The 23,831-nt window shown below is 44.0% G+C and overlaps 1 protein-coding gene across 2 annotated transcripts in view; it reads right to left on the bottom strand.

Moving 5' to 3' along the window:
• Nucleotides 1-1,660: 1,660 nt before the first annotated feature.
• The window catches only part of TAOK1 (TAO kinase 1), a 38,406-nt gene continuing 16,235 nt past the window's right edge, over nucleotides 1,661-23,831 (bottom strand). For both annotated transcript variants that reach the window (XM_009278160.2, XM_019471814.1), the window contains 11 exons: nucleotides 23,423-23,504; nucleotides 21,279-21,446; nucleotides 19,731-19,934; nucleotides 18,374-18,508; nucleotides 17,560-17,796; nucleotides 16,662-16,790; nucleotides 14,824-15,027; nucleotides 14,068-14,307; nucleotides 10,093-10,305; nucleotides 8,782-8,964; nucleotides 1,661-4,683 (listed from right to left, as the gene is read on the bottom strand). In XM_009278160.2, the coding sequence (XP_009276435.1) occupies nucleotides 4,222-4,683; nucleotides 8,782-8,964; nucleotides 10,093-10,305; nucleotides 14,068-14,307; nucleotides 14,824-15,027; nucleotides 16,662-16,790; nucleotides 17,560-17,796; nucleotides 18,374-18,508; nucleotides 19,731-19,934; nucleotides 21,279-21,446; nucleotides 23,423-23,504 (2,257 nt within the window). In that variant the 3' untranslated portion in view covers nucleotides 1,661-4,221. The remainder of the gene's footprint in view (nucleotides 4,684-8,781; nucleotides 8,965-10,092; nucleotides 10,306-14,067; nucleotides 14,308-14,823; nucleotides 15,028-16,661; nucleotides 16,791-17,559; nucleotides 17,797-18,373; nucleotides 18,509-19,730; nucleotides 19,935-21,278; nucleotides 21,447-23,422; nucleotides 23,505-23,831) is intronic.

The following is a 23,831-nucleotide window of genomic DNA, read 5'->3' as shown; positions in this document are numbered from 1 at the left end:
GATCTTTCGTGGCGAGACGCAGCTGGGGACTCTGAGCTCAGCCTGCTGAGCACTTCACCAGCCCACTCACCGCCTCCCCAGCAGATCGGTACATTGCCTCAACTGCTTTCCTATCGCTATACCATCTTGTTTTCTTCTCTGCTGTCTTCTGACTTCCCGGTACCCTCTGGGAGCTCTCTTTTCTCCTTTACAGCACACCCATAGCAGCTAGCCTACCCTCCCGCTCCCCAGAAAAAGAAAGCTACAATTAGCAGGGCAGTATTTAAGCGAGGGCTTTTGACTGCAGTCAGCCCTAGCACAGCTTGTGCAGATGTACATGCCCTCGCCCTAGAGAGCCCTGCTGCAGGGTTTGCTTTTGCTCATGAACAGGAGTGCTAAAGAACAGCAGAACTGAAGTGCCCTGACAGAAATGCACAGCATGATGTGTGTGCACGTATACCCACACACACGTACATACAGAGTATATAAATATATACAAATGAGATACCATATATATATCCAGAGAGATGTGCGTATTCAACAGAGTAATGGTAGACAGTGGTACAATACAATTTATTGCCTCTCAAGAAATGGCACGTAAGCAGGGTCAAGGGGGCAGGGCAGCCTGAAGTGCAAGGGGCCCTTTTCCCCGGGGGGGTGGGGGGGTGGTGTTAATAAACGGCATCATCCCAGGATCGACCAGGGTGCACCCCATGCAGGTTACAGCTAGCGTGCAATGCACGTTCTTCTGGAGTGGGAGGGCTGGGTGGGATACAGAGCGATGCCAGCCCGGCCCCAAGCCAGGCAAGGAATGGCTGCAGGGAATTTTCTGTGGAAAGCTTGGTATCGTACCACATTTATTTCTTCAACCCCTTTGAAGCTCACAGGCTCGGAGCGAACGCAGGTGAAACAGAGCTGGCCTCCATTTCAGTGCTGCATCCGAGGAACAAAGCACGTAACGTTCAACATGGAAGGGAGAGGTGGCTGCTGACTCCCAGGGACCATGGAGAACAAGAAAAACATGGTCCCTTTCACTGATTTTTAATTAAAATCAAAAGAAATTCAAATCAGAAAGAGGTGAGAATGTCGGCTCCTCTGTTTTTTTCATCTCTGGGCTAAACTACATCAAAACTGTAGGTCTTTGCAAAGGGGAGAGAAAAATAACCACAGAATAAGAGATTTCAGGGGTCAAGCTGGTGATTTGAAAATACCGCAATAAAATTTGCAAAGTAGTCCACACAGAAGAGTTTCCCCAGTGTTAAATACGAACATAAAAGATGTAAAAGAACATCTTTGCTGAGGTACTGGAGTAGTTTCCACAATTTACAGATTACAGTATTTTTAAAACCAAAGTTAGGGCATGACTGCAACGAGTACAATATGGAGTAATTGGTCTTACTTTTAAAAATAGAGTTTGCAAACTGATTCAGAGAGTGTTTGCGTCTCTCCAGCGTATTTTATAGCTGTTTATGTATCTCAGAAATATACCCGAGAGACACATTAAAATTCTCAGCACCAAGGGCCTCCTCATATACCTCCAAGGCACAGCCTGACCTTGAGTCCCTCTGGCTACAGCTGCATAATGGGGTGCTTTCTCTCGAGATCAGGCTTGTTTGGGACAGCTTTCCTTCCCCCACGTACACACAGGGACACACACATTTAGACCAGTTGATCTGAATCAGTTTTTGCAAACTATTTTAATTAAAATATTAACTTGTTGGAATAGTCCAGGTCTGCACATGATATACATGTAAAAATGGTTACTACACAATTCTTTTTGAATACAAAAAAAAGCCAATATGGGATAGCCATCATTTGGATTCAGCATTCAGTCATGCTTGACATTACACAAAGAGATGGGTTGAGAGAATTCTGTCGAAGTAGCTCAATTTAAGCCAGAGACTTTGACCAAATTCAAACCATAACAGAAGCAAAAGAATGAACCCACTGAACTTGCAGGTATAGCCTGTCCCCGCCGTCACTGCTGCTGTTTGTGATAGAGGAGCTGAACTTCAAAACGCTGTGTTAGCACCATGCTCTGGGCACACCCTCCACTCTCACATGGTAAATCCCATGCAATTTTGGCCTTTCATTTCATTTTTGTCTGTCTTTCTAAACCCAGGAAAATACAGGTACCTTTCCTAATTCAGTTTCGCTGCATTTCAACAACACTGCAATGCAAAAGAATGACCCCAAAACATCCAATTCCACATAAAAACATAGCAGAGGAAAGGACAGGACAATTCACAGTCACAGCCTGCCCCGGGGGGCAACCAGAGTCACCTCCACAGGACCACCGCCTCATCCCAGGCTTCCGCCAACTGTTAGTACTACAAAGCTCCTTACTAAGGGCTGCTCAAACATATTTTGGTAAAGTTTCCATCTTTGATTAGAGTGATGTGCTACGTCAAGATGCTAGAAATCCCAGTTGGATTCACCGGACACTGGCAGAGAGTTAAGGATTGGGAGTGGATGTTAATTTAGCTAACGAAAGAACGTCGCCCTGTTGAGAGTACTGAACAGCAGCGAGACACTAGAATATTTACTATATAAATATGTCACATGGACAAACACATTCGGAAAACCTTGCTTTTGAGCCCTATAAACATATTAAAGGCAAATCCTAGAGTTAGCAGCTAGTGTTTTCTTCAAGATGATTAGTGTGCAAGGATAAACATTTACAAAGAACCCTGGCTGGTCAGTCCCCAAGACGGAAATCTTTGCCTCAAGCCAAACTTCATCTACCTGCTCTTTCCCTAGCCCCACAGTGCTGGCTGACCCAGACCGCCCTGGCACTGGCACAAGAGCACGGGGGCATCTCCAGCACTAAGGGATGACACGATGCCACAAAGTCATTGGGTTGATTAGACTCCCTGACCCCTTTATCACCGTATGGATTTCACAACCTCCTTTGCTTCCTTTCAGTAGTACAGCAGCTCCAACGAGCCTCTGGAAGTAGTGCCTTCTCGCATGGTGTGATATGCTGCCAAAGTATCACAGCATCTCAAGGGACTGTAAAAGTTGAAGTATTGCAGCAACGAAAATAATAAAAAGGAGCCTCACATGCATCAAGATCTACAGTGGTGATGTAGGTTAGTCATCAGCTGGGAAAGAGTCATTGGCTCAGCTCCTCCTGGTACACTGTGGCAACTAAACATTTAAACAGTTGGCTACACTCTACATGTAAACAGGAAATTGCAACAAGCCAAAAAGGTAATAAATTGGTGGATGTAGTGTAATAATGAAAAACCCGATCAATGGCATTTTGTGACTATGGCATCCTTCAAAATACCTCTGGCATTTGAGACTGATTGGCTGAAAGTCTAAACATTTCTGAATGGAGCAAAAAGGACTACGCTGGGCTCCAGTAATTATTCTGATGCTTAGCTAAAATGAGATGTCACAGTATTAGCTGTACAAGTGCATTACTTCCGCTCCTCTGCCCAACCTCGTCTGAGCTACCAGCAGCACAGTCAGGGAGTGCCAAAGCAGGAATACAATTTTGAACATTTCTAGCCTGTTCCCTCCAGACAGGTTTACCTACACACTTCTCGGGAAGCTGACCAGTGCCTTCTGAGAGAACGTCACTTCTTACATGACACGGAGCGGGCACTTGGGTAGAAGGGCCCTGCTGAGCCCTGGTGTCTCTTGGCCTCTCTTCTCAGCCTTCTTCCTCACCTACAAGTCTTTGAAAATGCCTCTTGGCAGAGGCAATACCCTAGAAATGTATCCAATTTAATGACAACTAAAATTGGAACAGAAGATCCAGCTGTTCCTCCCCTGGATGTTGGTTTAAAGGCAGCTCGCCTGGTTTTTGCAGGGTGGCAGTTCGAAATTTACGGACATGGGAGGAGGTCTCCATTCTCCCTCAGACTTCCTATGGATGGTGTGACGAGGGCAGTCTGAGGCCCTTCTGTCCTGTCAGTGTGACAACCACCATCCAACTCTTCTGACTAATTGCATATATTTCTCAGACGCCCTCCCAAGACCCCTCCAAAAAGTAAAAAACAACAACAAAAAAACCCAAAAAAACCACCCCCCCCAAACCCTGCAGCCAAATACTATGACATCCCAGTTAGTAAACACAAAACGTAATGCTTTACAAAATGAATACAATATTCCATGTGCACCCAGCTTCCACACGTCAGCACCGCACTGAGGAGGCTGCTGGGCTGGTGTCTGTAGGCAGTTTCTGTTGGCAGACAGCTCCAGTGGAATTGCCACCCTCAGTTATTGTTTAAGTTATGTATAAGACATGTGTGAACCATTGGATATTTGTGAAGTAACACTTGTGCTCCTGCTCATGCCCTGTTCCGTCCGTCCCCCAGAAGCTGTCCGCCTCAGAGCCTGGGGGCTGTTGCGGACCCCTATAGCACTACTTCGAGGTACCCCCTGCATGGGCCCCGAGGGGTGACCCCATGGCTGGGGTCCACCTTGCATTGGATGGCCCCAAGCTTGTGGTGGGCCACCCATGGGATGACCCCAGTGAGGTCCTGCACCCCCAGTAGGATTGTGGGACCAGCCAGAAGCTCCCGGGTAGCTGTGGCTGAACGCCTCGGGGGAGAGATTAGAAAGAACCATATTACTAAAACCTAGCCTCATGCTTTCTGAGTCAAAAGCTTCGATCTCGCGAGCTTGACGCTCCAGCAGGCTTCGTATCCGTTCAGTACGCTCGTTCTGCAACGCCAGCATCTCCTCCTCAATCTAGGAAGGAAAAAAGAAGAGACAGTCTGTAGCAGCAGGACTCCTTTACAGGCATGGCCTCAACTCTCTGAAGGACTTGTAACAGCAAGCTAATGATGAACCTTCTCCCCATGTTTCTACATGAGACTGGATCTAGATCAGATGTCCACTGACACACAATCTGTTCTGAATGCAAAAGGGTAAGTCCCATAGACCTGCACACGCCAAAGCATGGTGAACACCAGTTGGAGGGTCTTGGTCCCTGTTCCCTGGTGATTACAGAAGTTTTAGGGATGCAAAGCCCAAGTTTGTGGTGATACTCACAGCTTGACATAGGTTAATCTTTTAAGATGCAGGAAAATCTACAGCTTCCAGAAAAGCCTACTGGGAAAGCACCTTCAGATACAGCCAAGCACAGTGCCTGTACAGTCAAATACCTGCCAACACAGCTTAATGTGACCTTCACTGTTTGTTGCTGAATCTGATGATGACGACTGCTATTTTCTCCAGGATTCAATGTACGAGCCCACATCCAGCTTCCTCTCCAATGTTCACTGGCCAGATTTTCTTAGCTCATGTTATCACCTCCGACCCACCCCTTTCCTAAATTGGTTTCTCATGTTTCATTACCCTGATACTTTCTCCAAGGTGTGTGGCTGAGAAAGCAGGCAGTGATGTTGGAATTGTGTGGCAGATTATTAGCTAGATGATATGCAAGCTGGCAACTCCAATTTCTTCCCTGTAACACTGTTCCAAATCGGTTTCCAACGGTACTTTAGTAGGGGCACTGGGATCAGCTCTCCAAGTACAGAAAACATGGGGCTACGGCCTCCTGACGCCCATGAGACAGGGATGAAAGCCTTTCTTATTGAAATCTTTGCAGTCAGGTGGAGAACCAAAGAACCACTCCATTATCTTCTTGCCAGCACTGAAAAAGCTACTTTTGGCCTCAGTGAAAAAGACCAAATGGGTAAAAAGCAGCAGCCAAGACTTTTAGCATAGCTCACTGGCATCTCCCCTGTTGTCAGCAGCAACGTGGCCAAGAGGTGTTATCTTGGGCTGTGCTGAAGGTACTGGGCAGAGCTTGTACTTGTAAGCGCTCTCTTCCCTTAGTCAGGGAATATGCAAAGTGATTTCATCTGGAATTTAGGAAACAATCTGCTCTGAGCCATTTGGGGCTTTCAGAAACTGCCTTATCCACTTGCCTGTTTCTTAGCACTAGGTGAGTGACACTGACTCTCTCCATAGAGCAGCCTTGCTCACTCCTGCTGAAAGCCACGTGGTGGTCAGCCGCCTTGGACAAGGCAGAAGAGGAAGAAGGTGCCTTCTCTAACGTCAGCTCTTTAAAATGCTCCACTTGTTTTTTCCAGTCTTGCTAGCTAAGCGGAATCCTCCTCTTCCTTTTTCAAAACTACAGCGTCTTCAGCATGCCCAGCTGCTCAGTTTTCAGGCTTTGCGACAGCATAACGCACAGGACTTAGCGCAACTGAACTTCAAAGAAAGGCACGCCTAACACACCACATTAAAATGACATCACTTAGAAACGACCTCAGGTTGCAGGACTCTGAAGATGAGGTGTCTGAGGCACGTGGGAAGGAAATGAGTAAATCTGAAGTCTTTTAAAGACACTCTTGGGACACGCTCATTACTGGTGCAACACAAACAACATACATCAGGGTATAGCTTGTACAGCACCTCAGTCACTGGCACTTAAAGGCTGCGCATTGACGGGGCTGGCTACTCCCTCCTTAGCCTAAGTCAGACATGTATGCTCTGGTGAGTTACTATGGTGATGGGCACCATCAAAAATAAAGAGCACTGTGCTGAGAAGGAAGCAGAGTCCTGTGCACACCCTAACTTCTGGAATCTGGTTTATTATTGAACATCAGGGACTGACTTTGCCACAGGCTATGTATATATTTGTGAATGTAAATTCAGACATTCATCTTGCTCACATACCTGCCCTTTCTCTGGCTGCCAGTTTCAGTTAGCACATGCAAGCAAACATCAGATGACATCGCTGAGCGACCCACACCAGAATACTCGCAACTCTTAATTCTTACAAAAACAGAACACGCCCCCTCCCCCCAAAGAATACCCTTGCAAAGGGAGGATGCATCTACCTTTGCACCCACATGTTTTCCCTCGAGCTGCCACTGAGTGACTGTAACCCCAGCAAGAAACAGAGTCTCATTGCTGGTCCATGACTTTGTGAGTTGCAATGCACTAGCACTGCATGTATTGCTAAATAAAGGCTCCCACCTATGGAAACTGAAGGACCATCCAATCTTTGGCTATTCTAATAGTCACACAGGGACACACAGGGCACACTAACAGCGAGCGGCTGTGTGGTGCTCGCTCGCCGGCTGAGGTTAAACGACGACACTAACATACGCAGGAAAGTTATGCTAGGTCTTAATTTTATCTTTTTTTTTTTTCTATGATGTAGCATTGCAAAGCTTCCTATCACCATTACTGATGCCAAATGCTTCGCAGGGGCTTTCTATGCACAGAGACTTCAATCCTGGTCCACACTGAAAGACTTATGCAACATTATTATTGGTTGATGTGTGTTTCCGTAAGACACTGGCCTCACTTCAACTTTTAACATAATACTACGTGCAATGCAATATATGCTGCTCCCACAGACGAGCAGCAATGGCCAGCAGCAGGCTCGTTGTGGCATACTTCTTCCCAGAGCTCTCGTCAGATCATGCCGCCAGAGGGCAATGCACACCCAGCATAAATATATACACAAATGCAGGGCTGTGACAGGAGCTGTCCTCTTCTGGATGGGAGCAAAATAACTAGCGATGGGGTCTGAAGACAGCTGTTTACACATGCGAGCACCACACGGGAACTCTGTTTTCACAAATTCAGTTACTTCCAGAGATTCAAGTCTACTTGCAGGAGACCAAAACACAATAGGACTGCACTGTCTTCTCGGAGATGCTTCCTCGGCTGACCATGAGGTGGAGCAGTTTTATTCTGACAAGGGCCCTCTATCAGCCCAGCATCAATCTGTGAGCCTCTGGGAGAAGGTAAGTGTGAAGAACCTCGAGGCCACAGAGTAATTGCCCTAATTTAATAACCACTGATCAGCAAAGTTGGGAAATGTTGCATGAATGGCGATGGCTGGCACCCACAGGGCAAATCAAAGGGGAAAAAATTTGCAGGAGGAAGGCTGATTGTGTATTTCCTTTCACTTACTGGTGCACTATCCTTCCCCTGGTTTGTGTAGGCCGCTCACATTTCTATACACACCGCGTGTCTGGCCGCATAGGGCATGAATGGCGATGGCTGGCACCCACAGGGCAAATCAAAGGGGAAAAAATTTGCAGGAGGAAGGCTGATTGTGTATTTCCTTTCACTTACTGGTGCACTACCCTTCCCCTGGTTTGTGTAGGCCGCTCACATTTCTATACACACCGCGTGTCTGGCGCCGCATAGGAAAGCATACTTCCAACAAGGACCACCTTACTACACATAGCCAATTACGAGCTGAAATCTAGGGAGCAGCAGGTCACCCATGCCTGTGGGTCTGGCTACTTCAGTTTGTTTAGGGAAACGCTGCAGACAGCAGCGTTTCCATAACAAGCATAATTTCATAGGGAAACTGCAGCCTGGTCTCCACGGACTGACAAATGGAGCAGATCTGCAGTAAAATAATATTACCATAAAATACAGGGTCTCAAATACATTTTACCTTCCCCCCCCACTTCCCCAAAGATACCTACTACTGATACTATGCAAATTCCACCCCCACCCAGCTTTAGGTTGTTATTGTCTGTCCTCTAATGAGCCGGGAAGCTAATCTGCAGCTCAGAGACAGAAAGAACAGTTCACTTTCCCTTCTGCCCAGAGAGGCATGGCTCCCTCTGGCATGGTTCAAGCAGCTCTATGCCAGCCAGAAGCTGCTCACATAGGACGGCTGAGCTGGCAGAAAGTTTAGCCTATGTGTCACCGAGCTATCATCCCAGAGAGGCAAATACCCAAATGATCTGTGTTACTATATACAGCAAGGTAAAAGCAATTTCTCTCTTGCACAATTGATAAGTACAGTGCAATTTAAGATCTGAAATATGGAGCACACTAATGATGCTCGCCTGACTATTTTACCTTCTGCTCAAGGAGGGCCCGACGGAGGGATACCCTCTGTTCAAGATCACGCAGCTCCCGATCATGCTGGGCTTCTGCCTGCATCTTGATTTTACTCTGATATGCATTCAGCAGCTCCAATTCTTGCTGCAGCTGCATCTTCAAAACCTGGCACTCTGCTTCCTGTGCTTCATCCAAACGCAGCTGGGAAAGACAGACAATAGAGATGTTTCACTATGGGGTAACCACTCATGACACTCCGGGGGAGGACTGCGAGGAGGGGAAGAGAATGGGATGGGACTTTGTTTTCTTAGCAATACAATTGGTCTCTATTGTACTTCGTTTCACTGAACAGAGGACCTATAGTGACAAAGGCTGGTGACAGCGAGCCCACAGCGCTGATGCAAGTGATGCTGATGAGCGCTGGCGAGCGAGCCCACAGCGCTGATGCAAGTGATGAGCGCTGGCACTTCAGGAACCATGATCCATACTGCAGAGACCAGACTGCCGGAGGTGCTAACATCCACAGCTCTCCTCTTGCTAGAGGCAGAGAAGATCTCTTGCTCTGTTCAACTGGATTAACCAATTACCTGTACGCAGGAGACTTAAGTCCATATCCCTGCCAATGCAGGACTTTGGGCGAAAGAATATAATGACATAAACCTAAAAGCAATATGATACTGAATTTCTAACCTTCTCATACATAAATTTAATCAGCTACCCTGCCTCACAGTGTCAAATTTGTACAGAGTGATGTGAGCAGGACGCAATATGCAAGAAGTGCAAAGAAAACTGCACATTCAGTTGTAGCAAGGACTCAAAGCATTGCTCATGTGGTCATTCCTTAAAGAAGGAATCTCTTAAAGAAGGAATCACAGAACTTTCACAACACTTTTAACATTATTTCAGATTTACAGTCAAAACTCTGGACTCCTCCATGACTCAATGAGCATCTTCCACCAGTGGGACATGCTTTGGTTGGTATTGACAAATCAAAGCCTAGATGACTTAAGACAGCAAGCTGCACATTATTTAACAATGCTCCTACAGGGACATTTATGTTGTCAAACTTCATGCAAAAGCAGTCCTCTGGCCACACAGATGCATCACTTTGCATCTCTGCAACAGCAGCTTCAACTTCAACCTGCCTGAAGGGGGTAATACCTCTTTCTTCTGCGTTTGAATGCTGCTTTTTAAATACAGAGGAATGACTGTGCTGGGTATGGCGCATGTAGCAAGGAAGCAGATAGCCTGCTGTCAGGATACAGATTGGTTAAAATGCAAACATCCCTATTTGGCTGAGGAACCCTGGGTCCCTCGGAGGCGACTCACAGCTTGTGTAGAGAGCATTTCATTAATGCTGTGATCATACTGCTCAGCCAGGATAGCCAGCTTCCGGGTCTGCTCCTCCTTGAGCCGTTTGAGGACAGCTTTATGTTCACTCTTTGGCGTGGTCTCCAGCAGATGGTTTCTCAGTGCTTTGTACTGTCTGGTTTGGATCTTGCATGTATCCTGAAACTGCTTCTTTATCTGTAGTTCTTTTGACTGGAAAGATGGAGGGGACACAAACAAAGAAAAAAACAGCACGTTTCAAATGGGAGAAATATCCATTCAAATGGATATTTAGGATTACATTAAGGATATGAGTTCGAGAATCCACAAATGTATATTAACATCTACAGTGCAAGGAGGGAAGCAAAATACACAAGAGGCAATGACTATTGCTGCAGCTGCTTTGACACTGCTACTGTGCAAAACAATTACAATACAGACACTTTTATAACAAAGCTCCAGCCTAAATACAGCTGTCTCTGCACAAAGAGCCTCACATTTGTCACTGGACTGGATCCAGTCCTGGGTGTTGCTTTTCAAGAAAAGTTCTTGAGGGACAGGACTAATATTTATTAGCACCAAAAGCCATACTTACACACGACTGTGCTTGTATGGCACATATATACGAACAGCACTTGATGTTATGAAAGAAGCAAATCTGGTGCATGGGAAGGGACAGGGAAAAAGAGCAATGCTTTTTCCATTGAGGGTTTGATGAAGGTAAGATGTATTCTAACCTTTGATATTACGAGCCTGGTTTTCATAAAGATACTCAAAAAATGGCTAGGAAAGATTAGACGCTTGAAGATGTATGCCACAAGCAACATTAGCATTGTGCTGGTCTAGCAAACGAAACGATTCCCCAGTCCCAACGGAGGCTTACTGGAGACTGAGTTTTCCCTTTGCACTTTGCTAGCGTCTCTGTATTGTTTAGAGACGTCACTTTGATTGCACACAGGGCTGGGAGACATCAATCCTGGAAAAGGTATCTGGATCTGATTTTGCTGTATGACCGTGAGGAAATTAACTATTTTTTTTCTTTCACCTGCCTTACCTGCCCCTCCAGAGCAGCTTGTAAGGGTTAACATCTGCTAAGTGTTTTAAGACCCTAAAAAGGAGGGTGTTCTGGAGTTCCCCGTGTCTTTCCACTGGAGGGCTGGCCTGGATACTTCTAAAGTAAGCAAAACCCAGAAGTGATGAGCGATGGTGGTTAACTGACAGATAGGCAAGTTCGCCATGGTAAGAAAAAACAAACAAACCCCTAAACCCCCACATCAGGGCAGTCAGCATACACCCTGGGCCATTCCCACTCTCAGCCACCATGGTCAAATCCTGAAGCACTGGGGGCAGGAACAGAGCATAGGAACAGATTCCTGTGCCTTGAACAAGTTGGAAGAGCTCTGGGATCTGAACCAGCAAGGCAGATTAGATAAATATATATATATATATATATACACACACACACACACACACACATATATGTGCATGTCTCCCGTCAGCTCCTCCACTGCCTGCTCCTGGCACTAACTCAAGGCTCAGCAGGGTAGGTGATAAGCGCAGCACTTGCAGCTACCTAGAAAGATGCAGTGGGATCAGACAATATATCGAGCCCAATTTAGACATCAGCATGCTTTGCTGCATAAACCAACAATTCCACTTTGCTAATCTGATGCAGAAAACAGGACAAAGATGGGTTTCATTCAAACCAAAACATATATCATGGAGAGGAGTACATCGCTTTTATCCTTTCTAAATTCATAGGAAGTTATTTTGCTCCAGGAAACCTTTAAGGTTGTTTCTCCCTGCCCCTAAGGGAAGTGTCAGCAAGTTACACATTCCCATCAGGGACCTGGTCACAGCAAAACACTAGCAATCTATTTTGTCCTCACTTTCTGTGAAGTCTCGCTTGGACACCAGACTCTGTTTACAGGCTTCCAATCCAAAGGCTTTAACAACAGGAAACAGAAGGGAGGGGTAAGATTTCCAGTCAGACTTCTGACAAGATCATTTTGACCTGGTATTGTGAAATACCAGCAAGAGGGTATTTGCATCACAATTAACACTTGAAATAATAACAGCAGTTTTCACTGAAGGGTGAATTCTAGTTATCGGTCCTTCTGCTGCTGTAATAGCGGCAACAGACGCTGACCGTTAAAAGTCTGCTTTCAGGACAAAGGACCTCACTAAATAACAAAGGGAAAGCCTGAAACGTGCCCTCTCGGGAAAACGTTGCTGAGGAGAGAAACTGAACAAATAGTCAAATTATCTAGTCAAAGAAGAATACTTGCCTGCATTAGCCAGATGCAAGAAAAGAGTTAATACTAGGGAACAGTCTCAATAAATAGAGGATTGTACTACAAACCGAACGGTTGTCCGGCAGGCTGCATTATTAGCACTGTGTGTACGCAAAGGTGCTGGATCGACAGCTCAAGCCTGAAATCCTTCACTAATCACAGAACAGCCACTTGCGAAGTGCAAGCCTTCCATGCTCCCTGCAAAACGCTCCAGCCCTGTCCTCACTGGAAAAGGGAAGGGGTTGAAGAATCTGCAGAGGTGAGAGGGCAGCCAAGCCTCTGCAGCCCAGAGAGACCGCCAATCCTGCTGTCCCGACTGCCAGCAAGGCAACGAGAACGGACATGCTGCCCACTCGGGTTTGCACCACATCACATTGGAGAGGCAGAACTCATTCATGCTAATCTCAGAAGGATCAACCTAATACAGCTGCTTCAGTTTTATTCAGCTCAGAGTGCAGCGCAGCTTCCCCGTGAAGTCATCAGCTATTTATACACTATATCCTTGGAGATTCTCAACAGCGATCAGATGGTCCCTTGTTCTCACAAGCTAGGTTTTCACTATTTAATATTATTCCAATATTGACAAATAAGGTTGTTTTTTTTTCTTGCTGAAGTTCTATTTTCAAGTTGGTTATTTTCTTTGTAAGAATATAACTTGCAGGTGGTGAAAACTAAGTCAGATGGGAAATATCATGAAGAGGAAAGACCTAGAACAACAAAGAAACCCCATGCTCAGTATGCCATACACTCATTTTGTTACTGGCACAGCTGAACACTGGGTGGAGAGAAGAAGTCTGCCTCCTCAAAGGAAATGTACCAGGCAGCTTTGTGAAAGGCCTTACACTCCCTTCTCAGACACTTCAGAATAAACCACTGGACTTCTTTGGATGAAGTGAAGGCTCTCACACTAAAAGCCTCAATTACAGAGGCCCTATAGTTCTGGTCAGCCACCACAGTTACAAGGGCAGTGCAAGAAACCCACGAGAGCACAACACAGCAAAGGTCAGTGCTAGAAGCTTCCTGAGGACACTGCAGTTGGCTGGTATCTCTCTCTCTTCCCCCCATACTTGCTAGCATACAGGCTTAATATAAAAAAAAAAAAAACAACCCAACAAACCAAGGTGCACTAGCCAAGACCAATAGCGCAGTTCATTTTGATGCACACAGCAACACAACGCTTTTGCTTTTTTTGTCGTTGTTTTTAAATGACATTGCTTCATTACAGAAAAATAGATTTTCTTTTTGTATATGGGGGGAGAAAAGGATCAGAAAACAGTGTAGGGGGAAGAGGGGGAAAAAAAAAGGGCACTGCAAAGATTAAACGCATTTTAAATTACCACAAAAAGGAAGGCACATTGCTGAGAACAATAGCTTTTCTAACAAAATGAGGGAATAGTGCTGCTATGGCCTGCCTACAATACACTGCAACCCTGATCACCACTGCTATGGTTCATACATAGGGTGCAATTGCAGCCCTACAAGCACCATGGCAGTTACACAACTTGACAAATGCAGTACTTTTTTAAAAAGGTATTCATTACAAAATGAGACACCTCTGCGAATTAACGAGCTTCAAAATACCTTGGACCTGCATCCACTGCAAATGAGAACTGAGCTGCAATGTACCACTTTTCCACCACCACCAGCAGCTCACGCCCAGCGCTCCTACATCACTTAGTACCTTCAGGCTCTTGGGCTGCTGCCGGACCTCCATGACGTGCTTACGCCTCAGCTCCCGCTCCCGGCGCTTGTTGTATTCCAGCTGGTTGGTGAGCTCGGTCTGGTGCTGGAGTCGGATCAGCTCACAGCGCATCTTCTGGATGGTACTGAGATGGCGGAACTCCAGCTCCTGCATGGACTCGTGCTGACGCAGCAGCATGGCGTGCTCCAGGTCCTTCTGTGTCTGCCTTTTGTTTAACTCCTAACAGGAGGACAGAGGGACTTATTAGATTCTTTGTACTTACTTGGATTTCCATTCACAACGTGACATTTCACTTTGTTCACAAGGGCATTTCCCTCTTTCCAAGGCATTTGAGGACAGAGAACAGAGTTTCTACGTCTTATCAGAAGCAGACAGCACTGCCACCGGTAATTTTTCCTTCCTCATTTCACTTTTCTTCTTCCTGTTCTAGAAGCTCAACAGGATTCACAGTAAGCATTTTCTAGAAAGGACTGTAACTGTTGTGTCTGTTGACTTTTTGGATCTAACAATTCTCCCACAATAGGGCACTAATCTGAACATTTGATACCGCATGATCCCCTAAATGCCATAGGGATTACCAGATGGCGTTGCAAAACATATCGAACCATTATTTTACCAAAAAACTTCAGCTGTGGTAATTAACACTTCAGTGACGTTGGAACTGGATGGCAGGTGGCCTTGTGAGATACACTTCACACAGGTGGTTCCAGGTCTCATCTCTGCTTATTCTCTTACCTCCCGAACCAGGTCCTGCTCCAGATTATGGCGGCCAAGGAGCATCCGTCTCTTAAAGCGGCGACACTCCAGCTCCAAGTACTGCCTTTGACGCCGCAGTAAGTTGGCTTCTTCCTCTGCCTGGAAATGCTGGATGTTCTCCTTCTGCTTTGAGAGCCACTCCTGCTTCTCCTTCTTTGGAGTGCTCTGGTTTTCATTCAGCTCCTGATAACAGCAAGATAAGTAATTGTGGAATAGTCACATTAAGCTCCTTGGCCCTGAACAACTGGATGGACCTGCCTAATAAACTACGTTTCAGACAAAGCCGTTCCACCTTGCCTTCTCACGGCCGGTACCATCCCAGCCTCTGCAAAAAAGCAACATAGTGCATATCTAAGGGAACACCAGGAGACAATTCACAGTGGAGCAAATTTAACCACAACTTTTTTTTTGCATTGGCCATTTTAACTCGTCAAAATGCTGGTTCACGTCCACAGTTTCCAGACATATATATTAGCTCAAAACATAAAAATGATGGTTTGCCACTGAAAACAAAGATAGTTGGAGGTCCTGCCATTCTGCTTGACAAATGTTTTTACAGGCTCCCAAAGGACTGAGAGGAGAAGGAAAGCGTTGTCATCCTATCTCATTTACAAACGTTGTTCATACAAAACTCCAGCCACATGAAGCACATCAGAAAATTTGTGTCTTGCTTGATCAGAACACACACATGTTTTCTAAGTAACTCATCAAGGCAGGGCTGCTCACTGAGACTCCATAACTTTCAAAAACAATATAAAGAAGTTCACAGGTGAAACATAAGGCCACAGTTTCCACATTTGTATTAAATTCAATATATAGCTTGTAGCATCTTTGGCAAAAGACTCTGCTTGCTTGAATTGCATACTAGAGGTGCCCATACAGTAACTAGACTTGCCGTGATACTTTTCAACTTAAGTATGAGACAGAACCCCTCTGTATTTCATCAGTGTTTCTTGGTGCTCTGTGATCTACTGCCCACTTAGAAAAAGATTCTATGTTATTATAAAGAGCCCACGCTACTATAGTTTTTCTCAGATCTTTCTTGGCTCTGCTGCTCTTTAGCCTTTTTTTCTCCTGGGAAATGTCTATGTTTGGGAATATTCCCCTTTGGAGCAAGCTCCAAAGTTGCGTCACACAAGTTGATGGTTGAACACTAAATGGTTCTTTCAAAAAAATTATTTATAGTGCTTACGGTTTCAGCCACTCCACAAAAAGAATCAGGAAGTTTGATTCTACAGTTTCTCTGCCTTTCACAAAGGTCATGATTTTCACTACAATACAGTGATTATTAAACTATTACACAGCTTTCTCCATTAAAATTAAATAGTGTTTTACAGATATTTTCATAAAAAAAAAAATCTGCAGGTCATCTTTACTGCTCTGTTTTCTTGCTGCTGCTACAGAAATATAATTTAAGTGATAAGAAACTTCACTAACTGCTGCAGTGCATGGTCAATATCGGCAGCAACAAGGTATGAGAAAAATGCTCATGACCTTTCTTAAATGACCTTTTTTCATTCCTTAGGATTGCCAAATTTGCATGTTTCTGGCTAAAAAGTAATATTAAACAATGGAGAAGTTTGTACTTTCACAAGATAAACATATAGGTGCCAACATATAAATAAACCCTCTTACTCTAAGGTCAAAGATATGAAACAAATACAGTATGCACAGGACTGCTCATGAAATGCAGAACTTGCTGCAATCCAGCAAAAGTTCTCTTGCGCACAGTGGCACTTTTATTTCTGAATGTTCACTGCTCTCGCACTGTATCGCACACTGTATTACATTCACATTTCTCATTACAGATGAGTTACCTCTTTCAGCTGCTCTTTACGGAGTTTATATTCTCTCTTCTGGGACTCCAGGAAACTGTTCAATTCTTTTTTCTGTTGGGCCTGAATATGCTGTTGAAACTTCTTTTCTTCATTGGCCATCACTTTAGCCTACAGCAAATCCAGCAGCAAATCAGTTTGAGTCCTGAAGGATTACAGCTCACATTTCATTTCAGCCCCAAGACCAAGAACTCATGGTACAGTCACCACGATACTCACCATGCCTCTGAGTAAGCACGAGCCTCAGGAGCTTGCCCTCACCCTCTTCTCATTCCACCCCCACATCAACGCACCCAGCAAGAGTCCTTTTTCAGTGCCTCATTTCCTCAGCCCTATTGTTCAGATAGTCTTGTCTAACAAAGTCAACACCTTATGATAAACTATATCCTTAGCCCTCCACCGAGAGATCCAAGATGAACAAAGAATCAATAATAATCGCTGTAGGCGGCACCACTTCATTATCAATTATTTAAAAGCATAAAAATCCCCATATCCATAAGCAACTAGACGGTGAACATTTAAGCGTAGCTGGCACATTTCTCTGCAGGCTAATCTGCCTCCGTAACACTTGATGGCAGTCAGTTATTGACAGCATATACATGGCAAAAGAAAGGAAAACCCTTACAGTATTTTTTTCTGGGGTCAGTATACTAACATTTAGTATAATGCACTGCGATGAAGGACATACCTTTCCTCTAGTTACATAAACCCCTTAGTGTAAGGAGGTGATGTATTAGCCTTTTTCTAATTAGCAATTTGCTTGGCTCCTGAAAACAGACATGTAAGAGACTACAATGTCATCTCTCCATCAGTATGGGGAAGCGGACAATTCAATGTAATTAACAAATATAGACTGGTCTGCTAAACCGTAATCTCCTACCTCTTTTTCCATGGCTGCTTGGTGCTTTTTAATTAGCTTTTCCATTTCTGCAGCAAAATTGTTACGCTGTGTTTCAAGATCTTTGTCCAACCTGAGGCGATGCTCGTCCATCTCTGCCTTCAGTTTATTCTCTAATGCCATCAGTTGCTTCTGGTGTTGCCGTCTCATACGTTTATAGCCAGACATCTGCTCTCGGAGTTCAGAGTCTTGTTCATGTTCCTGCATTTGCCTTGTCACCTAGGAAGACAACCACATCGGGCCAAAGTAAGTTAATGCTTCTTAATCTGCTTTTCGGCAGTCTTCAAACCACAGAAGAAAACTACTCGGTAAAGAAATATGATTTTGTTACAAAGAAAAGCACACATGCTAATGGCAGCAGAGCAGATTAACAACTGAATTCTGCTGTAGAAGATAAGCTCACATGTGCTCCAGCAGAAAAACTGTACAATTGTTATAAAGTTGGTACTCCATAATGTCTTTTTAGCCCACTGCAATATGAGTGTGTGTATACACACACACAAATATACATAATATGCATGTGAAAATAAAAGCCAGCTTATTACTATAAATTATTTCCTGCATCCTGCTAGGCATATTGATTTTGAAAATATCTAATATACACAAATTACATTTGCTCAGGTGTCACATTTAAGCTTTTATTAACTTACATTAAACTATTTCAGTGATAATACTTCAGTCAATGAGGATAGCTTACATTCTGACAAAATCCTAACAGCTCTAAGTAGTTTCACAGCGCTATGTTCAAAGGCATCCCTTCCTATACAACTTCATCAAAATAAAAACCTTAACGTACCAGCGACGCTGTGCGTATAGTAGCAAAGTGCTCTCGGTTGCGATAATGAGACTTGTGGCGAGATACTTGGGGAGGAGACTGGGGTTCTGATGCCCTTGTTCGAGGATCCGATTCCTCTCTGTAGTTTTCTTCCTCCTTATCAGCAAATATTAACGTGAGAGAATAAAGAGAATCTGTGTTACTAAAGATTTTTATTTTGGTCTGGTTCAAGAGACATTTAAAAGGAAGAAAAACCATTTTACATTCAGCAGCCCTGAAAGATCCTCCTGCCAATAAGTTGGATGAGGGAATATACTGCAACAAGAGCTCTGATCTAGGATCCTTGCTTTTGGAAATTACATTGCACATTTTTATTACTAGGAGGAAAATTACTAATTAAAGCTGAAAATGAGAAAAATAAATGGAAAACTGAAAACTGAGTTAAACAGTTTACTTCAATGAAACATAAAAGCTATAAAGTACATTATATCAAGTCTGAAAGACAAAAACAACATCTTTGTAACCCTGAAAGACGGGAAGATTTTCATTACACCCACTACAGAAATACCTCAAAGCAAATTTTTAAATTTGCCGTGGTGTATTCCACATTCTTATTTTGAGTTTGTCATTCATCAGCGAGCGATTAGTAGTTAGATTTGATATACTAACTAACTCCCGGAGGAAATACCTGCGTCTTTGTTGCATATCTGGGCAAAGAACAAAACATTCTAACCACACCTATCATTAGCTAGGGAAACGTTACTGCTTTGAGAAAAGGTGTGATAAGCCCTCCATAGCAAGAGCAGCATGGTTCAGAGGGATGCTCCCCAGTTTTATCCTTCATCGTGCAGAGGTAAAGCACGGGAAGGGGTTTCACAGCTTGCCGTGGCCCGAGTGCTGCATTTTGTTTTCTGTGTATCTTTGTTCATTAACCAAATATTCGAGTCAAGTGCTGGGAAGCTGGGTGCTTCAGGAACAGATTTCAACCACTGCTGTGGGTCTTGTATTTAAGAATTCACTAACTAGGAGGTAGAAAGGGGAAACTCTCACATCCTTTTGTCCCATGAAGCAGTGCTCTGCAAATTAAGGGCACTAAATAAACCTATTCACAACCTGTTGCTTTACCATGAGGACTTGGAACAAACTGGTTTTGAAACAATTCAGTTAGTAAAATAATTCTTAGTGAATCAACAGAAATAAATTATCTTCATAGCAACCTTCCAAAGTTTCCAGCGCACGTTTATATATTGGGACACAATACTAGAACCTGCAGATAATGATTTAGGATAGGAAGCACTCGACTTTTTGTCATCGTACTAACCAAATCCTCTCCCACTTTACACCTTCAAAGTTATCCAGGCAAAAATCCAATGCTTACCGGTTTTAAATGAATGACAGAGCTATTTGACATCACGGTGTGGTCCCCCTCCATCATATCCAGCTCGCTCTTATCATCCGAGGCATCTGGAAGACTGTTAACACTACTGCTTTGGCTACTGGCACTGATAGACATACTAGGAATGGACTGATTACTTCCGACACTATTCACTGTTCCTGTCCTGCCGACACCGTGATCTTGTTCCTAGGAGAAAGGAATTATTAAGAAAATCCAAATCCATTGCAGTTGTATCTATGGACATTGCCAAATTAAATGTTCATTCCATTCCTTTCTAAAGGCATCTACCTGCCACGTCATGGCAGTTCCCACCCTCCAGGCATTGCCATGAAACATTTCTCTCGTGGGATGCTGGGGAAAGAATCAACCTTGTCAAGATTAACTGGCTGATGTCAGATTCTTTTCAACAGCAAGCCTGTTAACAAGCTGAATTCTATCATGGATCAGCAACAGCGTGTCACCAGAAACTGTTCTGACACCAGCATCATCTACGTGCTCAGCTGGGACCCTGCACCTCGCACAGTCCCTTTCTGTACATGAGAACGCTGCAATTCAGAGAGTCTCCATTTCTGCATGGTGATTGCAGCATGCAACCCAATCCAAATCCATTGCAGTTGTATCTATGGACATTGCCAAATTAAATGTTCATTCCATTCCTTTCTAAAGGCATCTCCCTGCCACGTCATGGCAGTTCCCACCCTCCAGGCATTGCCATGAAACATTTCTCTTGTGGGATGAAGAATCAAGAATCAACCTTGTCAAGATTAACTGGCTGATGTCAGATAACAGCAAGCATGCAACCCAAAAAAGACAAATTCATTTCCTTGATGACTTCTTTTTTTTAAAATCAACCTTGTCAAGATTAACTGGCTGATGTCAGATTCTTTTCAACAGCAAGCCTGTTACAAGCTGAATTTCTATCATGGATCAGCAACAGCGTGTCACCAGAAACTGTTCTGACACCAGCATCATCTACGTGCTCAGCTGGGACCCTGCACCTCGCACAGTTCCTTTCTGTACATGAGAACGCTGCAATTCAGAGAGTCTCCATTTCTGCATGGTGATTGCAGCATGCAACCCAAAAAAGACAAATTCATTTCCTTGATGACTTCTTTTTTTTTTTTAAAATCAAGTACAAATTTCTATGTCTTAGGCTCAGAACAACATTCTCCAGACAAAACTAGAAGACTGTCAAGGGCCTTGTATACATGGTCAAAATAAAGGTTAACTGCAGTTGCTGAAAGAGTGCTCATGATGCCTTATAAACAGGCAAAGAAAGCTAGGATTTACAGAACTGGAAGCTAACTGTTCAAGCATGAACATACGGCATAGCTTCTTGCCAGCACTAGGCATCTACCCTGTTTGTCCTTGTTTGTGCCTTGAGGTAGCTTTATTCCAGGAACAGAGAAGACGGAGTTTACAGCCAGGTGTGTAAACAGCCTCCATTCGTTTTAGCAATATCTGAGTTGTGGTTATTTAAATGACAGCATCGTTCTCTGGTTCAGTGATGAAATCCAAAGTTTCTCTCACCTCCTCCTCCTCCTGTGTTTCGACTGCAGGGCCATTGTGCGCCTCCTGGAAGAGGAGCTTCTTCATTTTACGATACTGCAGGTTGTCCAGTTCTCTCACTGCATCCTTTGTTCTCTGAATCAAGTCTATTAACACTGTTTCGGGCCGCTCCCGAAGAACAAACATGTGCTGTAGAACACACAAATAGGTGAGTGACCTCTTACATCTCCAGCACACATGCTTTGAGGATACAATTACGAGCTCTAGTTGGGTTTGTTAGCCCTCTTCCCTGCACAGGAGGAGAACACCTTCACAGCTTACATTGGCACTATTTTTAGACTTCGTGATCCAGATAGATTTCAGAATGATTGCTTTCTGATGGAAGACGTCCACGAAAAAGTAAAGATGTAAAAAAAAATAACAAACCAGAAATGGTATGTCACGTACCATGAAAACAGGCTCAGTTTAAACCTAGACTTCTTTGGATGTTGGGGTAGAGACGTTATCTACTTGTGGTTTAGAGGGGGAAGACCAGCAAATAACATAAGTGCTAACGGTGTTAGACTGGTTAAGTATCTTTGACCAAATGTTAATTAACTCATCAGCTAACTCTCACTATAAAACCCTTTTCCTTGTTTAGAAAAGCTTGAGAATCAAATATTCGGCATACAGCTCCGAGTCATAAAATAGGCTGTGAACCTTCAAGCCCGGCCCTAGAACAGTTAGCCATGTTATGCTCTTTTTTTTTTTTTAATATTCACTGCATTTCACTGCAAAGGTGGCTACATTTAGCCAATAGGTAAAACAAGTCCTGTCTGCGTATGTCAGAAGCAGCTTTTGCAGTCTCCAGATTAAATGTGCTGTGCAAGCATGAGTCATTAACACCACCGCTAGTTTCATTTTGTTCCTTTGGAGAACTGCGCTGCCATTTCCAACATGTCACATTCCCTACCTGTCCCTGTACAGTGGCATGCAGCTGTTTCAGACTATAAATATGGAAGGAATACATTCACTAACATTTAATTTCCATCAATGTTCTCTTTAATTGCAGTGCATTGCTCAAAATAAAACCAATCTGCAGAATTCTGAAATGGCAGGACTACACACCCACACCGAAACCTTTACTGGATAATTGCATTTACTTTCTGAATACACAGTTTTTAAAGAGGCAAAAGTCCTCAGAACCATTTTAGTAAAAACATGCAAAAAGGTGATGATAAAACCTTCATAAATAGCATCCATTTCCCTGCAATGCAAAATTTTGGAAAACCGCTGTTTAGCAGAAACATGGCTGGGATTAAAAAAAAAAACCCAAAATAACATCACGAGCACTGTAAAGAGAATGACAAGTTAGCAAAATTCTGAATGCCACCTGATGCCACAAAGGAAATCCATCAAAGTCACACTTACAATAAAGCAGCTCTATCATCTAACTTCTATGTGAGTTGCGTTCACTTAGGAACACGTCAGCTTTTTGCAACAATCTACCACATTGGCTTTGTTTCCAGACTAGAGCAAGGAAAACCAAGTATCTGCAGCATACAGGAGCACAAATGAAGAAAAAAAAGCTAAGAAATAAAGCAGAAAACCTGCAGACGGCTGAGGCTTATTCATGTCAAGGAAAAGTATGGGGAAGAAAAACTGCTTTCCTCTGCCCCCTTCCCCCCAGGGATACTACTAGAACAGCGGATTTCAGTTCTACGTGTAAAGCACATAGGAGATGGGAGAGGATAAAAAGCCTTTAGGAATATATATAGCATAGAATAAAGAGGGAAGTAACGAAAGGTATTTGTTAACTAAATGCATGGCAGCTCTGTCAGGATTAATTATAATCACTGGAAGGATAGACTGAGCTTAAGAAACTGTAACTCTCGACAAGTCGATGGTCATCCAGTGTCACTTGCTGGGGTGTCCTTTTATGATGAGAACAAGGCTGGCTTGAAAAGTCACCTGGGGAACTGCCCGAGACACTGCAAAGGGGCAGTAAAGCTAGGACTGCCAGCTCGGTACACTCCACAGCACCCTCAGCTCAAAGGTATTAGGGACAACGGACAGAGAGAGCATCGTTAACCATAACCTAGTACGGTAGGTGAGACAGAAGAGTGTCACAGGGCATGGCCCCTTTTTAATACCATGTGGAAAACAAAAAGGACAAGCGAGCCAACCTTCAGAAGCTCCTCTGATGTAGGCCTGTCTTGAGGAATTTTCTGGAGGCAAGAATCTACGAAGTTTCGAAAATAATCAGACCTGTGGCAAGGAAAGAGAAAAAAAACCAAACAAACATCTGAGTTAACTACCCAGTTTAATTTTCAAAGCTCATTAAGGAATCAAGACATTCACATTTGGGCACTGCTAGTAGAAAGAGTGAGGAGAAACCACACAGGCCCAGTACTTCATACTACAGCCTCTGACATCCCTAGCCAAGCCAAAGCCCACCGCTATTAGTAAGTAGATCCCTTTAACCTCAGCTTCCAGTCAAAATGTTTCAGCTTAAGAATGCAAAAATACGGGGCAATTCAAGAGGAAGGGAAGTTCTGTATAAAGGCGGACACCCACACATCTCAGTGTGAGCAT

Source organism: Aptenodytes forsteri, unplaced genomic scaffold, assembly GCF_000699145.1.
Source record: "Aptenodytes forsteri isolate BGI_AS27 unplaced genomic scaffold, ASM69914v1 Scaffold66, whole genome shotgun sequence".
Lineage (NCBI taxonomy): Eukaryota > Metazoa > Chordata > Aves > Sphenisciformes > Spheniscidae > Aptenodytes > Aptenodytes forsteri.
The sequence above is the reverse complement of the archived record's forward strand: the minus strand, read 5'-3'. Positions and strand labels throughout refer to the sequence as shown.